This window comes from Scyliorhinus torazame, chromosome 1, assembly GCF_047496885.1.
Source record: "Scyliorhinus torazame isolate Kashiwa2021f chromosome 1, sScyTor2.1, whole genome shotgun sequence".
Lineage (NCBI taxonomy): Eukaryota > Metazoa > Chordata > Chondrichthyes > Carcharhiniformes > Scyliorhinidae > Scyliorhinus > Scyliorhinus torazame.
Window position 1 is genome coordinate 6,354,741 of NC_092707.1, and position 18,159 is coordinate 6,372,899.

The 18,159-nt window shown below is 45.2% G+C and overlaps 1 protein-coding gene across 2 annotated transcripts in view; it reads left to right on the top strand.

Moving 5' to 3' along the window:
* The first annotated feature begins 4,851 nt into the window (after window positions 1-4,851).
* The window catches only part of piwil1 (piwi-like RNA-mediated gene silencing 1), a 76,044-nt gene continuing 62,736 nt past the window's right edge, over window positions 4,852-18,159 (top strand). Inside the window, exons 1-4 of one of the 2 annotated variants that reach the window (XM_072516735.1) lie at window positions 4,852-4,946; window positions 9,553-9,664; window positions 11,680-11,788; window positions 12,698-12,829. In XM_072516735.1, coding sequence (XP_072372836.1) covers window positions 9,584-9,664; window positions 11,680-11,788; window positions 12,698-12,829 — 322 coding nt within the window. In that variant the 5' untranslated portion in view covers window positions 4,852-4,946; window positions 9,553-9,583. The remainder of the gene's footprint in view (window positions 4,947-9,552; window positions 9,665-11,679; window positions 11,789-12,697; window positions 12,830-18,159) is intronic. The other variant, XM_072516826.1, reaches the window with a different exon arrangement.

An 18,159-nucleotide genomic window follows, 5' to 3' on the forward strand; every position in this document is an offset into this window, starting at 1 on the left:
GTGTCGTCCTCATTTAAGTGTGCACAGTTCAAATCCCCAAATACTGCCTTAAAATGGATCCAAAGGCAATCTGCAGATGCAGTCGGATGCTCTCCCTTCTTTTGCCTACACGGTTCAAACCTTCTACGGGGTCTCCCTTGTTGTACCCGATCGCATCTCAAATGGCCTCAACTTCTCTATTTGTTCTCTACATTTCACGTGGTCTACTGTGCTCTGTCTTTGTTCTGCAGTGGAGCGCTCGTAAAGCTGCCTTTAAATCCGCGCATTGTCTCGTTAACTGTGCTACCTGCTGTTCTGTCTCTTCTTGTACCAAGATTGCGCGCTGTGTATCTTGGTAGGCTTTATCGTACTGGGTCTGAAAGCTGCTACGGTGAACTAAACAAGATTGGTGTGCCCGTTTGACATCAGCCATCTCTTTATCTTTAGCTGCCAACTGATCCCAGAGTTGCTCAATAATCTTTCGCTTTCACTATTGTTTCACTCATTCTTATCTTCTTTCTCAACTAGCTGCCTGCGGGGCGTCCTCACGACCTCCTCTGTGCCTCGCAACTGTGCCAAACAGGACACTATTGCCATCGGCTTTCGCACTTTCGCTGCATTTTTCTTATGCACCTCGGTTAGGTTGTCCCCCAAGTTTGTCCTATGCTTTCTGGACCGGATTCTTCATTTGAACAAAAATCGGACCAAAGGGGCCATCCTTTCCCCTTCAAATACTTCCTCAACTCTTCTTCCCATATGGGGCACTGCTCTGCTGGTCGCTGTGACCTCAGGTTCCTGTGGGTTCATTAAACGCTCCATCGCTTTTGTGGTCATTGCTTCTAATATCTCTTTTCTAATTTCTCTTTTCCACGTTTCCTACCATTAATCTCTGCCACCCCGATAGCCTCCCGGAGGCAGATCTTGCTCGGGCTCTGGAGCTGCCAAAGTGGCGGTGAGTGACTTGGCAGAATCCTGCATCTGGAGAGGATAAAGTTCATCATTCGGGGGTTGGAGGAGGGATTCCTCTTGAGGTGGAGGTTGTTCATCTTCTACTTTAAGGATTTGTGAGCGTCAGCTGATGGGAGGGGAAGGAAGGTTGGATTTTATCATTTTGTTATAGTTATTACTGTTTTATTGATTAGCTATAAAACGGGGTGTGTAAGGTACTTAAGGGAGTGAGTTACGAAGACAGTATAAAGATGGTTGGGTTTTGTATAAAAATGAAAATGCCTTGAATAAAAATATTTAAAAACAAATAAGCAAACGCCCTTGGGATACAAGAGGTGAGCGGGTGCTCCGGTTTCCTCCGACAGTCCAAAGATGTGTACATTAGGTGGATTGGCCATGCTAAATTGCCCCTTAGTGTCCTAAAAGGTTAGGTGGGTTGACTGGGTTACAGGGAGGAGACGCGGGCTGAAGTAGGGTGCTCTTTCCAAGGGCTGGTGCAGACTCGATGGGCCGAATGATCTCCTTCTGCATGGTAAATTCAAAATTCTAATTCTAAGGTCGCCCCTCAGTCTTCTCTGCTCCAGTGAAAACAATCCAAGTCTATCCAACCTCTCTTCATAATTAAAATGCAGTCTCATTACATTCATCCCCCACCATCTGGCCTGGGCTTGCGAAATCCTACCAACTGTCCTGGCTTGAGACAATTCACACCTCCTTAACCTGGGGTTACCCCTATCTCTAGATCTGTAAAGACTTAATTACCTGCAAGTGCTTGTATTCAAAGCATTGTCTTGCTTCTTTGACTTTGTCTGTATATATGTTCTGGAACATACCTCTTCATTCACCTGAAGGAGCAGTGCTCCGTAAGCTAGTGATTTGAAACAAACCTGTTGGACTTTAACCTGGTGTTGTAAGACTTCTTACTGTGCTCACCCCAGTCCAATGCTGGCATCTCCACATCATGGTTTGAGAATATTCACACCTCTTTAACTTGTGATTATCTCTCTCTCCAGTCGCACCGTCTGTAAATACTTAATTACCTGCAAAGACTCGCATTCAGAGTATAATTTTGCATCATTGACTTTGTCTATATATGTGTTTATGGAACCCAACTCTTCATTCACCTGATGAAGGAGTTGCAGTCTGAAAGCTAGTGATTCAAAACACACCTGTTGGACTTTAACCTGGTGTTGTAAGACTTCTTACTGTATAACTCCAACATGATTTCCTTGCTTCTGTAATCTATGCCGCGATTGATAAAAGGCAAGAGTACCATTTGCCTTTTTCACCACCCTATTAACCTGTCCTTCTGCCTTCAGAGATCTATTTACAAACACGCCAAGATCCCTTTGTTCCTCAGGACTTCCCAACTTCGTGCCATTCATTGAATATTTCCTTGTCAAATTGCTCCTTCCAAAGTGTAACACCTCACACTTTTCAGGATTAAATTCCATCTGCTACTTTTCTGCCCATTTGACCATCCCATCTACATCTCCTGTAACCCAAGACACTCAACCTCACTGATAACCACCTGGCCAATCTTTGCATAATCTTTGTATTGATGGAACTCAATCTGGAGAAGTGTGAGGCAATGCACCTTGGGTAGTGCAAAACATGGGAGGACACTGAGCACTGTGGAGGAATACACAGAGCTTGGAGTATATATCCACAGATCCTTAAATGTAGCAGGACAAGTCGATAAGGTGGTTAAGAAGGCAAATAGTATGGTTTCCTTTATTAACTTAGGCAAAGAATATTAGAGTAGGGAGGTTATGCCTGAACTGTATACAACATTAGTTAGATCACAGCTTGAGTACTGTGTATAGTTACCTGGTCACTACATTACTGGAAAGATATGATTGTACTGGAGAAGGTGAAGTGAGATTTACAAGAACATTGCCAGAATTCAAAGACTTTGATGATGAACAAAGATTGGATAGGCTGAAGTTCTTTTCCTTTTATCAAAGAAGGCTGAGAGATGACTAAACTGGCATGTATAAAATTACAAAGGGCCTAGATAGAGTAAATAGGAACAACCTATTTTCTTTAGCAGGAGTCAAAAACCAAGGGGCATATATTTAAAGTGACTGACAGAGGATTAGAGGGGAAATGGGAAGCATTTTTAATCCATAGGGAGACAGAGACCTGTAACTCACTGCCCGAAAGGGTGGTAGAGGCATAAACGTGAGCCCATCCAAATATCTGCTTCTCTATCCTAACTTGCACTGTTCTGTTCACCCATCATTCTCTATGCCTGAGAACGTATACCGGTTGGGCAATGCCACAATTTTAAAACTCACAACTTTGTGTTCAAATCTCACCCTTTTATCTCTGCAGCCTTCTACAGCCCCACAACTCTCAAAGATCTCGCTGCTCCTCTAATTGTGTCCTCTCGCTCATCCCCGATTTTAATTACTCCATTGGCAGCCAGCCCTTAGGCTGCTGGGGCCCTAAGCTGTGGAATCCTCTCCCCAAACCTCTCTCTCCGCTTTAATATGCTGCTTAAAACCTATCTCTGACCGAGATTTTTGGTTGCCTGTCCTAAAAACTCACGTGGCTCAAATGTTGCTTTGTAACACTGCTGTGAAGCCCCTTGGGTTAAAAAAAAAACAAAGAAAAGTACAGCACAGGAACAGGCCCTTCGGCCCTCCAAGCCTGCGCCGACCATGCTGCCCGTCTAAACTAAAATCTTCTACACTTCCGGGGTCCGTATCCCTCTATTCCCATCCTAGTCATGTATTTGTCAAGATGCCCCTTAAACATCACTATGGTCCCTGCTTCCACCACCTCCTCCGGCAGCGGGTTCCAGGCACCCACTACCCTCTGTGTAAAAAAACTTGCCTCGTACATCTCCTCTAAACCTTGCCCCTTGCACCTTAAACCTATGAAGGCGTTTAATTATGTTTAAGGCCACACATATAAATAAATACATGTTGTTGTCATTGTTCTAATCCTCTACATGGGGGCGGCACGGTGGTCAGCACTGCTGCCTCACAGCGGCAGGGTCCCAGGTTCAATTCTCAGCTTGGATCACTGTCTGTGCGGAGTCTGCGTGGATTTCCTCCGGGCGTTCCCGATTCCTCCCACAGTCCAAAGGTGTGCTGTTACGTGGATTGGCCATGATAAATTGCCCTTAGTGTTCAGGGGTACGCAGGTTAGGTGGGGTTATTGGATTATGAGGATAGGGTGGGGGAGTGCTTTTTTTCCAGGTCACTACAGACCCGATTGGATGAATGGCCTCCTTCTGTACTGTAGAGTTTGTATGATTATAGGATTACTAAATTTCTGATATTAAAACCATTTCTATATTATTTATACTAAGAAGTCTTACAACACCAGGTTAAAGTCCTCTCGCTCATCCACGATTCTAATTGCTCCATTGGCAGCCAGCCTTTCAACTGCTGGGCCCTAAGCTGTGGAATCCTCTCCCTAAACCTCTCTCTCTCTCCTCAGGTGAATCACCAGAGGAAGGAGCTGTGCTCCGAAAGCTAGTGATTTGAAACAAACCTGTTGGGACTTTGTGAGAAACACCGTTGCTCATAACTTTAACCTGGTGTAAGACTTCTTACTGTGCTCACCCCAGTCGAACGCGGCATCTCCACATCATAGAATTATCATAGAATTTACAGCGCAGAAGGAGGCCTTATCTTATATTATATTATTTATAGTGGATTAGGTGCAAATCTGTTGGGAAAAGGTCGGCTTTGTCAATCATACGGCAGCTCGGGAATCCCTTTCACCTCAGGAGAATACGGTTCAGATGAAACAAATAAGAGTTAAGGAAACCTTTGTTGAAGGCCGATCCCAGTTTGTGAATTCCCGCGTGGTGGAATCGGCGCGCTTTCCCCCCGCCCTCCACTGAGCATGCGCACAGCGGGCAGGCGGCTTCCACTGAGCATGCGCACAGCGGGCAGGCGGCTTCCACTGAGCATGCGCACAGCCAGCAGGCCCGCGCCACCTCTGCGCCGGCACCCCAAACCCGTCGCCAAATAGGATCGGATGGTTAAAAGAAAGCCGAGGTGTTTATAATCAACACGATGCATTTGTGCGACAGGATCGGAGTAGGACGTCGGGCAATGCTGCCAAAGCTGGTCGGATGGGAGAGGTTTTGGGTGTGAAGTGGGTGTGGCGGAGGGAGCGGGGTGAAGCGGCGGCGCGTGTCGGGGTGGCTGTGAGCCGGGCGGGAGGCGGTTAGTAGCCGCGCGGGGCGGCGGAGGGAGGGAGTGGGTCACGCCGCCGCCGCCGCCGGACAGCAGCCAGATTCCAGGCCAGGTCGGCCAGTGTTCACTGCAGCCTTGCTGGGCGGTTCAAATTGCAATGGATCTGCTTTCTGGGCGAAGCCGTCTGAGCGGAAGGGATCGTTTGCTGTCTGCCCCCCCCCCCCCCAAACCGACCCTTTCCCACCCCCAAACATCACTAACTGCCCCCCCAAACCTCACTAACTGCCCCCCCCCAAACATCACTAACTGCCCCCCCAAACCTCACTAACTGCCCCCCCCAAACATCACTAACTGCCCCCCCAAACATCACTAACTGCCCCCCAAACCTCACTAACTGCCCCCCCAAACCTCACTAACTGCCCCCCCCAAACATCACTAACTGCCCCCCCAAACCTCACTAACTGCCCCCCCCAAACATCACTAACTGCCCCCCCAAACATCACTAACTGCCCCCCAAACATCACTAACTGCCCCCCCAAACATCACTAACTGCCCCCCCCCAAACATCACTAACTGCCCCCCAAACATCACTAACTGCCCCCCCAAACATCACCAACTGCCCCCCCAAACATCACTAACTGCCCCCCAAACATCACCAACTGCCCCCCCCCAAACATCACTAACTGCCCCCCAAACATCACTAACTGCCCCCCCCAAACATCACTAACTGCCCCCCCAAACATCACTAACTGCCCCCCCCCAAACCTCACTAACTGCCCCCCCAAACCTCACTAACTGCCCCCCCCAAACATCACTAACTGCCCCCCCAAACATCACTAACTGCCCCCCCCAAACATCACTAACTGCCCCCCCAAACATCACTAACTGCCCCCCAAACATCACTAACTGCCCCCCCAAACATCACTAACTGCCCCCCCAAACATCACTAACTGCCCCCCAAACATCACTAACTGCCCCCCCAAACATCACTAACTGCTCCCCCAAACATCACTAACTGCTCCCCCAAACATCACTAACTGCCCCCCCAAACATCACTAACTGCCCCCCCAAACATCACTAACTGCCCCCCCAAACATCACTAACTGCCCCCCCAAACATCACTAACTGCCCCCCCCAAACATCACTAACTGCCCCCCCAAACATCACTAACTGCCCCCCCAAACATCACCAACTGCCCCCCAAACATCACTAACTGCCCCCCAAACATCACTAACTGCCCCCCTGAACATCACTAACTGCCCCCCAAACATCACTAACTGCCCCCCAAACATCACCAACTGCCCCCCAAACATCACTAACTGCCCCCCAAACATCACTAACTGCCCCCCCCGAACATCACTAACTGCCCCCCCTCAAACATCACTAACTGCCCCCAAACATCTCTACCTGCCCCCCAAACATCACTAACTGCCCCCCCAAACATCACTAACTGCCCCCCCAAACATCACTAACTGCCCCCCCAAACATCACTAACTGCCCCCCAAACATCACTAACTGCCCCCCCCAAACATCACTAACTGCCCCCCCAAACATCACTAACTGCCCCCCCAAACATCACTAACTGCCCCCCCAAACATCACTAACTGCCCCCCCAAACATCACTAACTGCCCCCCCAAACATCACTAACTGCCCCCCCAAACATCACTAACTGCCCCCCCAAACATCACTAACTGCCCCCCCAAACATCACTAACTGCCCCCCCAAACATCACTAACTGCCCCCCCAAACATCACTAACTGCCCCCCAAACATCACCAACTGCCCCCCAAACATCACTAACTGCCCCCCAAACATCACTAACTGCCCCCCCCAAACATCACTAACTGCCCCCCCTCAAACATCACTAACTGCCCCCAAACATCTCTACCTGCCCCCCAAACATCACTAACTGCCCCCCCAAACATCACTAACTGCCCCCCCCCAAACATCACTAACTGCCCCCCAAACATCACTAACTGCCCCCCCCAAACATCACTAACTGCCCCCCCAAACATCACTAACTGCCCCCCCAAACATCACTAACTGCCCCCCCAAACATCACTAACTGCCCCCCCAAACATCACTAACTGCCCCCCCAAACATCACTAACTGCCCCCCCAAACATCACTAACTGCCCCCCCAAACATCACTAACTGCCCCCCCAAACATCACTAACTGCCCCCCCCAAAACCTCGCTAACTGCCCCCCAACGAGCCCTTTCCCACCCCCCCAATCCTCACTAACTGCCCCCCAAACATCACTAACTGCCCCCCCCCCAAACATCACTAACTGCCCCCCCAAACATCACTAACTGCCCCCCCAAACATCACTAACTGCCCCCCCAAACATCACTAACTGCCCCCCCCAAACATCACTAACTGCCCTCCCCAAACATCACTAACTGCCCCCCCAAACATCACTAACTGCCCCCCCAAACATCACTAACTGCCCCCCCAAACATCACTAACTGCCCCCCCAAACATCACTAACTGCCCCCCCAAACATCACTAACTGCCCCCCCCAAAACCTCGCTAACTGCCCCCCAACGAGCCCTTTCCCACCCCCCCAATCCTCACTAACTGCCCCCCAAACATCACTAACTGCCCCCCCCCAAACATCACTAACTGCCCCCCCAAACATCACTCACTGCCCCCCCAAACATCACTAACTGCCCCCCCAAACATCACTAACTGCCCCCCCCAAACATCACTAACTGCCCTCCCCAAACATCACTAACTGCCCCCCCAAACATCACTAACTGCCCCCCCCCAAAACCTCGCTAACTGCCCCCCAACGAGCCCTTTCCCACCCCCCCAATCCTCACTAACTGCCCCCCAAACATCACTAACTGCCCCCCCCAAACATCACTAACTGCCCCCCCAAACATCACTAACTGCCCCCCCAAACATCACTAACTGCCCCCCCCAAACATCACTAACTGCCCCCCCCAAACATCACTAACTGCCCCCCCAAACATCACTAACTGCCCCCCCAAACATCACTAACTGCCCCCCCAAACATCACTAACTGCCCCCCCTAACATCACTAACTGCCCCCCCAAACATCACTAACTGCCCCCCCAAACATCACTAACTGCCCCCCCCAAACATCACTAACTGCCCCCCCCAAACATCACTAACTGCCCCCCCAAACATCACTAACTGCCCCCCCAAACATCACTAACTGCCCCCCCAAACATCACTAACTGCCCCCCCAAACATCACTAACTGCCCCCCCAAACATCACTAACTGCCCCCCCAAACATCACTAACTGCCCCCCCAAACATCACTAACTGCCCCCCAAACATCACTAACTGCCCCCCCCAAAACCTCGCTAACTGCCCCCCAACTGCCCTTTCCCACCCCCCCCAATCCTCACTAACTGCCCCCCAACATCACTAACTGCCCCCCCCCAAACATCACTAACTGCCCCCCCAAACATCACTAACTGCCCCCCCAAACATCACTAACTGCCCCCCCCAAACATCACTAACTGCCCTCCCCAAACATCACTAACTGCCCCCCCAAACATCACTAACTGCCCCCCCAAACATCACTAACTGCCCCCCCCAAACATCACTAACTGCCCTCCCCAAACATCACTAACTGCCCCCCCAAACATCACTAACTGCCCCCCCAAACATCACTAACTGCCCCCCCAAACATCACTAACTGCCCCCCCAAACATCACTAACTGCCCCCCCAAACATCACTAACTGCCCCCCCAAACATCACTAACTGCCCCCCCAAACATCACTAACTGCCCCCCCAAACATCACTAACTGCCCCCCCAAACATCACTAACTGCCCCCCCAAACATCACTAACTGCCCCCCCAAACATCACTAACTGCCCCCCCAAACATCACTAACTGCCCCCCCAAACATCACTAACTGCCCCCCCCCAAAACCTCACTAACTGCCCCCCCAAACCTCACTAACTGCCCCCCCAAAAGAAACCTCACTAACTGCCCCCCCCCACCAAACCTCACTAACCGGCCCCTTCTGCTGACCAGCCCAGCCCTCCAACTGATGTCAGCATCCAAAACAGAAAATGCTGCAAAACCTCAGCAGGTCTGACAGCATCTGGAAAGAGAAAATAGAGTTAATGTTTTGTGTAATTTAACCTTGAGCTTTGAAGAAGGATCATAAAGGATTTCAAAATATTAACTCTGTTTTCCAGCATTTTCTGTTTTTGTTTCAAAGATTCCAACATCTGCAGTATTTTGCCTTTACGTTTACTTACAGACTTTTTGTAAGTTGCTTGATAGGAGCTACTAGAACGTGGTATGCTGCTGTGGTAATGGATGCTGCTCAGGAAACATCTTGCAGGAAATTTTGTGCTGGCTGTTGCTGTGTTTCGGAGATCCTTGTTTGATATCCTATAATGCTGGCATTTGTGGACATTTCATACATGAAGTTTTCCGCTTCTTTGCTTGAGTTTACATGTTGTTTTCTCCTCCTTAGACACAAGCTGTAGGAAGTTAAATTTACAAAAATGAGTGGAAGAGCCCGTTCCCGAGCTCGAGGGAGGGCCCGTGTCCCTGAAGTAAGTGCCCAGCCCCTTGCCCCAAGGCTGGTAAGTAACCTTTCTGTTTACACACAGATTGCAGATGTTCTACTGCCTAGTTTATAAAGATTTATATAGTTTATATGGATTTTGTTGTGTTAATCTGCATACAAAGTAAAACTGCTCATGGGCAGTTGTCATTTGTTATCGAGCAAAAAAACAATCTTTGAAAAAACACAATTTTAAAAAAATAACTAATTTTGAATACTAACACCAAAAGTCACCTGGATTTTGCAGAGAGCAGGAAAGTGATGGCATCACCACTGACGACAAACTGACCAAGATTAGTGACGATTGCAGCACTACCGTGGGGCAGCACGGTAGCATTGTGGATAGCACAATTGCTTCACAGCTCCAGGGTCCCAGGTTCGATTCCGGCTTGGGTCACTGTCTGTGCGGAGTCTGCACATCCTCCCCGTGTGTGTGTGGGTTTCCTCCGGTTTCCTCCCACAGTCCAAAGATGTGCAGGTTAGGTGGATTGGCCATGATAAATTGCCCTTGGTGTCCAAAATTGCCCTTAGTGTCGTGTGGGGTTACTGGGTTATGGGGATAGGGTGGAGGTGTTGACCTTGGGTAGGGTGCTCTTTCCAAGAGCCGGTGCAGACTCGATGGGCCGAATGGCCTCCTTCTGCACTGTAAATTATATGATTGTAGTGTTGTTGATTCCCAAATTTCTTTCTCTGTCAGTCTGGCCTCAATAAAAGTTGAGATGGATTCGCACGTAAAAAGAAGTTATTTATTTAGCTTGCAAGCTTGATTCATTTCATAGAAATATAAGAGACATCCAGTTTCCTATATCCCAGAAAGTGAATGAACAAAGAAACAAAGGGATCTCTGCAAATCAATTCAAATGGTATCAAGTTTCACATACTCAACGCCCATAGGTCAGCCTATATCCCTCCTGACCTGTTTGATCTATTCTGATTGGCTCACTTCCAATCCCTTTCTCTGGCCCCTATCAATGCAGCATCACTCTCATAGACACACCTCTTCCTGCTTTTTCCATGCGGTCTCAAATCCCTTTCTCCCTAACTGCCAGAATCAAAGTGGCTTATTTCTACATTACATTAACTAGTATCTCTAAAGTAACTATTTTATATCACATTCGTCAGTGTGGACCTCCACTTTCCTGCTGTTAGTTTTGTTTTGTTATCGGGTATCTCTGGCTAATATCATCAAGCAGGCTAAATAGTGACGAATTCCCGTACAGCAGGCCAGGAAGTGAATGCCACCGATTATGCCTCTTTTTAAAAAAATAAATAAATAAATCCATTTTATGGAGAATGAAATAATGTTATTGGCATAAACTTTGGAATTAAGATAGAAGCTAAAATATGGAATTCTCTCGGCCAGATGTAGTGGAACAGAAATATGATAGCTTCACCTCATTCAACAAGCTGTAATTTCCAAGTATTTTTCAGTGACACTATGGTGTTTTATAAAGTGGAGGTTCTCTGATAAAATAACTTTTACCAATAGTCAATAAAGTTTGATAGGAAGATGTTTTCCCCCCATTTTACAGCTGTATTCTGTGGCTTGATTTCCCCGTTTTTTTTTTAAAGATATGTGGTGGAAGCTTGTTTTTCCCTTTGTAGAATTGTGTACTTGTGCTTTTTCTTGCATGGTTTTGCTTGGCCCACTATTCCTCTGGCCGATAGAATGTGGCAGGGCATCACTTGGGGTGAGGCTTGAAAGGTGCTTTACACCAGTCTGGGAACTTTTTTTGGCATAAAGGGCGTGGGGACGGTGGAAGGGCGGAGCCTAGTATTGGGAGCATGACTGTCCTTTTGAACTTGTCTTTCAAAAGGTCCCCTCATGCACACTCGGTTCACAACAACTCTTCAGCGTTTGTGAACCACGATTCTTCTGAAAACTTGGCCTGACTCCATTAAAATTTTGGAGGTGTCGCCTGCAATGGAGTCAGCTAGGTTGGGAGTGCTAGGTATGGGCAGTGAGGTTACTATGACTAAAAAATCTAATTGTTTCAGAATAAATGTAGGGCTATCTTCTACTTTGACATGTAGGCACCTGCTCCAGTACCCGCTCCCACAAGACCTGCCACCGCAGGGGAACCTGAACTACTTGGTCGTGGTCGACAGAGAGGGCCGGCTGGAGCAGTGGGACGCAAAGATGGTGAGGCTTGATTTAAAATTTGTATTATCATCGGTCTTGCACAAGAAAATTTAACTTATTTAAATAATCTTTGGACAGTTTGGGGCATTATCTTGTGTGTAAAAAGATTTTTTCTTCAGAGGTCTCAAGTGTGTCTTAGTCAAACCTGAAGCCATGCGCATGCCATCATGCATAGGTGAATAACAAATCCATGTCTGAGAAGTTTGCTGGTAGGTTTTTGGTTGATTAAGTGTTTTCATTAAGCCATCCAACTGTATTATTACAGAGCTCATTAAATTCTTGATAATGTCAAACTAAAATATTAGTCAATGAAGAGATTGCTGTTCATCAGACCTTTTTTTTTTTGTTCCAGAAGCAAAATCCTGGTAGCCTTAACTCTTGCATAACTAGCTAAGCTGGTAAATTGCATTTTGCATGAGATTAATAAATAATATTCTCTTTCACTCGCTTTCCCATTTCATGTAGGCCACTTGCTATCATTTGTTCTAAAAACTAGGCTTGAAAATAAATGCATAGCAATAACTGAACATTCTCTATTTTACAAACAACAGGAAGAACACCCATAAAACTCTTATCACAGAAATATTTGATCACTGTTTTCTCGCACTATATAATGTTCAGGTATCGCTATGCATTTATTTTCAAGGCCTGGAGTTTTCAGAACAAGTGATAGCAAGTGGCCTTCTTGAAATGCGTGATTGCAGCAAGCTAATATTTGACCTTTTGTCTGTAATTATAATGAGCTTGTGTAGTTGTGAAGGTTATTTAATTTGTTGAATGGCATCCAGTGCAAATTGAAGCTGGGCATGATAGGACCTTGCTGTAGTTCCTCAAGACTAGCAAAATAAATATATCTCCACGGCACTGGATTTTACATTGCACATTTATTCTTGTTTCCTGAAAATGTAGCAGCCGTTGAGGTTATATCTGCTGGATTTAAAGAGATGTCATTGGCAGAAAGAGGTGGTCGGCGGCGAGACTTCCATGATCTTGGAGTTAACACGAGGAAGGCGATGGAGCATGTCAAAGAGTCCAAAACAGGTAACATTTGGTGTGGAGTAGTTCAGGGTTTTATTTGAGGTTGTTTGTACTGATCACATTTTGCAGTAAAATCTTGATCATATGTTGACATCAGAGTTTTATCTTCCCATTTGCCTCACTGAATGAGAAAGTAGTGAAATAGCGAAATAACATGTTCTAGATACGTGTCTAAAAAAATAATTTAAATAGGTTTTTGCTTTCTCTCATTTCAATTTTACTTTGTTTCATTTTCTCTAGTTTGCTCACTTTGTGTTATAGAGTCATAGATGTTTGTAACATGGAAACGGGCAAATCGGCCCAGCTGGTCCATGCCGGCCACTTTCTATCACTAAGCTAGTCCCACCTTGCCTGCATTTGGCCCATATCCCTCTACACCCTTCCTGCCCATATAACTGTCTAGCTACTTTTTAGAGGAAAAAATTGTACCCGCCTCTACCACTGCCTCTGGCAACCCGTTCCAGATGCTCACCCTCTGTGAGAAGAAATTTCCCCTCTGGTCTCTTTTGTATCTCTCTCCTCTCACCTTAAACCTATACTCTCTGGTTCTAGACTCCTCTACCTTTGGGAAAAGATGTTGACTATCTACCTTATAGATGCTGCTCATTATTTTATAGACCTCTACAAGTTCAGCCCGAAGCCTCCTATGCTCCATGGGGAAAAAGTCCCAGTCTCTACTTATAACTCAGACCATTAAGCCCTGGTAGCGTTCTCTTAAATCTCTTCTGCACTCTTTCTAGTTTAACAATATCCTTCTGATAATAGGGTGACCAGAACTGAACACAGTATTCCATATGTGGTCTTACCAAAATCTTGTACAACTTCAACAAGATGTCCCAACTCCTATATTCAATATTCTGACTAATAAAACCTAACATGCTGAATGCCTTTCGTCAACACCCTGTCCACCTGCGACTCCACCTTCAAGGAGCTATGAATCTGTAATCCTAGTGTCATGTGAGAGTACCTTTAAGAAATGGAGCTGATCAATTACTGAAGTGATGTCAGAGGGTGGGGGGAGCTGAGCTTGCTTCTGCTGTTTTTGAGTTTCAGTTTGAGAACGCAGTTGGGAGTGTCTGTGTGTTTTGCTGTGAGCTGCAGGAAGAAACACAGAGCTGGTCTGTTGATTTCTGCAATCCAAAGACTATAAATATATTGACTGTAACCTAATGTCTGTTTTGAAGGTTTGAAGTCTTTTGGATGTTTAAAGGAACACTTTGAAGGATTATTTAGTGTTGTAGTCTTTTGGGGTTAGCTTTGAAGTAATGGGTGTTAAGATATTCAATGTTTGTTTTTAAAAGGTTAACTTGAGTTCATAGAATAAACATTGTTTTGTCTTAAAAACCATTTGTCCATTTCTGCTGTATCACACCTGGAGAGTACGCAGTGTGTTTCCCACACCACAATCTATTAAAAGTTGTGGGTCGGTTGAACTCCATGAAACACTTTGGGGTTCTGTAAACCCGGAACCATAACAATTGGGGGATCGTCCGGGATAAACGTCTATCGATTGGATTGGCTTAGCAAACTTAAAGACAGTGAGTGCTGAGAATATTGTGGTTGCTTTTCAGGTGTGGTATTTTAGTTTAAGTGGGGAGTGTGTGGTGGACGATGGCTCTTTCAGAGGCTCAGATCTTTTTGGGGGTGGACACGGTAACACGCAATACCTTACGGACCGAGACTAAAAGCAGACTTAGATTTGGCAAAAGCATTGCAGTTAACATTGCCTGGCAAAATGTGAAATGATTAGGTACTTAACCGCAGTAGCTGACCATTTAAGTTTGCTTGAGATACATTCTGACTCAGCTCCAGTTGCAGATTAAGCAATTTGAACATGAAAAAGAATTAAAGCAGCTTGAATATGCAATGAGAGAAAAAGAAAAGGAGAGAGAAGAAAGAAACAAAGGAAAAGATAGAGAGGAAAGGGGAAAAGAGAGAGCGTTTGAACTTCATAAAATGGCTATGAAACATGAAAATCAGTTAAAATTGGAGACACAAAGGGAAACATACAGTTGGATGAGATTGATGAGGATAGTGAGACAGAGCGTCATAGTCGAAAACGTGGTGGGGATCTATTTTAAATATGTCCAAGCGTTGCCACGGTTTGACGAGAAGGAGGTAGAAGCCTTTTTCAATTCATTTGCGAAGGTAGCTAAACAAATGAAATGGCCACAGGACATGTGGGTATTACTGATTCAAACAAAGCTGGTAGGTAGAGCTAGTGAAGTGTTTGCATCACTACCGGAGGAAGTATCTGGAACGTATGAGGAGGTGAAAAAATCCATCTTAGGTGCATATGAGCTAGTGCCTGAATTTTGCAGATAATGTTTTAGAAATTTAAAGAAAGAATTTGGTCAAACATACATGGAGTTTGTCAGGCTCAAACAGAATAATTTTGATAGGTGGATAAGGGCTTTGAAAATAGACCAAACGTATGACGCTCTCAGAGAAATTATACTTTTGGAGGAGTTTAAAAATTCAATTCCTAATGTAGTGAGAACTCGTGTGGAAGAGCAGAGGGTTAAAACTGCGAGATTAGCAGCAGAAAAGGCAGATGATTATGAATTAGTTCATAAATCAAGGCTTGGTTTCCGACATCAGTTTCAGCCGGTGAGGGATAGAAACTGGGGACATGAGAAATACTCAAGTGATAAAGGTAAAGGTGATCTGATGGGAGACAATAAAGAGAGTGTACCTCAGATTTAAAAAATAAATCCAGGAGGATGGAAGAGAAATGAAAAGTTTCAAATGTTTTCACTGTAATAAACTAGGCCATGTAAAGTCAGTGTTGGTGGTTGAAGAAAAGCACTGGGAAGGCTGATGTGGTAAAACAGGATAAGACAGTGGGGTTTGTTAGAGTGGTAAAGGAAAGCCCAAGGGAAGCGAAGGAGGTGCAAACAATTGTACAGCCTGTTCAAGAAGTAATTGATAAGAAGGTGCCAGATCTCTTTGAAGAATTTACTTGTGTGGGTAAAGTTTACTCATGTGTATCAGGAGGAGCAGGTAAAGAAGTCACAATTTTAAGAGATACGGGAGCTAGTCAATCTTTAATGGTAAGAGATGAGGAATTATGTAGTTTGGGAAGAATGTTGCCAGAAAAGGTGGTAATATGTGGAATTCAGGGTGAGAGGAGTAGCGTTCCATTATATAAGGCACGGTTGGAAAGTCTGGTGAAGTGGTAGTAGGAGTAATAGAGAAACTATCTTGTCCAGGAATACAATTTATCTTGGGTAATGATAAAGCTGCATCGCAGGTGGGAGTGATGCCTACTGTGGTTGATAAGCCAGTGGAAAATCAGACAACTGTAAGTGTTGAAGGACGAATATCCTGGGATTGTTCCACATTGTGTTGTAACAAGGTCACAAAGTCACAGGTTAAGACAAGAGGAGAAATCAAAGAGTGAAGAGGAAGTTGAAGTGCAATTATCAGAAACTATTTTTGGCCAGATGGTTGAACAGGTGGAGGATGAGGCGGATATTTTTAGTTCCGGAAAATTGGTGGAGTTACAACAGATGGATGTAGAAATAAAATGGATATATCAGAAAGCACATGCGGAAGAGGAATCTGAGAGTACACCAGAGTGTTATTACCGTAAAAGTGATGTCTTGATGAGAAAATGGAGACCTGTACATATGCAGGCTGATGAAAAGTAGGCAGAAGTTTATGAAGTAGTACTGCCAGTAGGGTATGTGAATTCGTTTCTCTTCAGTCCGGATGAAATAATCAATCGAACACCCAAGTTTCTTAATCGTATGTTTATTCTCGGCCGGTGCTAAAACCACTGTATCTCTGAGAGTTACACCAGTAAGCCAAAGTCAATACATCTAACTGCAGTTTATATACATTTTGACACTGTTTCATTGCTGAGGACAGCCCCATCGTATTCTGTCTGTGCTTTCAGCTCAGTTACAATTATCTTTAAAGCTAGCAACCATTCCCAAGGCCGTTACTGCAATTTGTCTGCTACAAAAGCACAAGTGATTACAGCTTGCTACAAAAAGCCTGTCTTGACATTCCAGCACACAAAGCTTTATCTAACATTTTGTTTTCCCATAAAGTTCCAATCCATCTTGAGCCAAACTCTCAGGTATAGAAAGGAGATGTTGCGAGTGGCACGTGAGGTACCAGTGGGAGGTCATTTGGGGATAAGAAAAATTCAAGCTAAAATCCAGAAACATTTTTATTGGCCTGGACTACATAAAGATGTAGTTAAATTTTGTCAATCATGTCACACATGTCAAGTGATAGGGAATCCTCAAGCAGTGAAAAAAACAGCGCCCTTAATACCCATTCCAGCACTTGAGGAACCTTTTACAAGGGTCCTAATTGATTGTGTAGGACCGCTTCCTAAAACAAAAAGTGGGAATCAATATCTTTTGACTGTAATGAATGTGTCTACTAGGTTTCCAGAGGCAATTCCAATAGGTAATATTACAGCTAAAAAGATTGTGGAGGAGTTACTTAAATTCTTTACTAGATATGGACTACCCACAGAAATTCAATCAGATCAAGGATCAAATTTTATCTCAAAAAGTTATTCAAAGCAGTTATGGATAGTTTAGGAATAAAACAATTCAAATCAACTGCGTACCATCCAGAATCACAGGGAGCGTTAGAAAGATGGCATCAGACATTAAAGACAGTGTTGAGGGCTTATTGTCACGTTTATCCAGAGGATTGGGATAAAGGAATTCCATTCGTACTGTTTGCAATTAGGGATGGACCTAATGAGTCAACCAAATTTAGTCCTTTTGAACTAATTTTTGGTCATGAGGTAAGAGGACCACTTAAATTGATTCAGGAAAAATTGGTGAGTGAGAAATCGGAAATTACATTATTAGATTAGGGTTCAAATTCTATAGGGTGTCAAATTTTAGGGAACGATTAAATAGAGCAGGTGAATTGGCTGGACAACATTTGAAAGTTGCACAAAATGTGATGAAACGGGTAGCGGACAAGAAATCCAACGTTCGTAGTTTTACCAGTGGAGGTAAAGTTTTAGTATTGTTACCAGTGGTGGGTGAACCTTTAAAAGCTAGGTTCTGTGGACTTTTATCAGATTGAAAGGACATTAAGTGAGGTGAATTATGTGGTTGAAAACACCAGATAGAAGGGAGACTCACCGAGTGTGTCATGTGAATATGCGTAAAAGGTACTTTGAAAGGGAAGGAGAGAAAAAGGAGGTTTTAATGATTCTAATTCAAAGTGACAAACCAAATCCAGATGACTCTGAATTTGACATACCTCAAATTAAATTGGAAAATGAGGATGTTCTTAAAAATTGGGATGAATTATTAAGTTACCTTCCAGAGGAAAAACGAACTGAGCTGAAA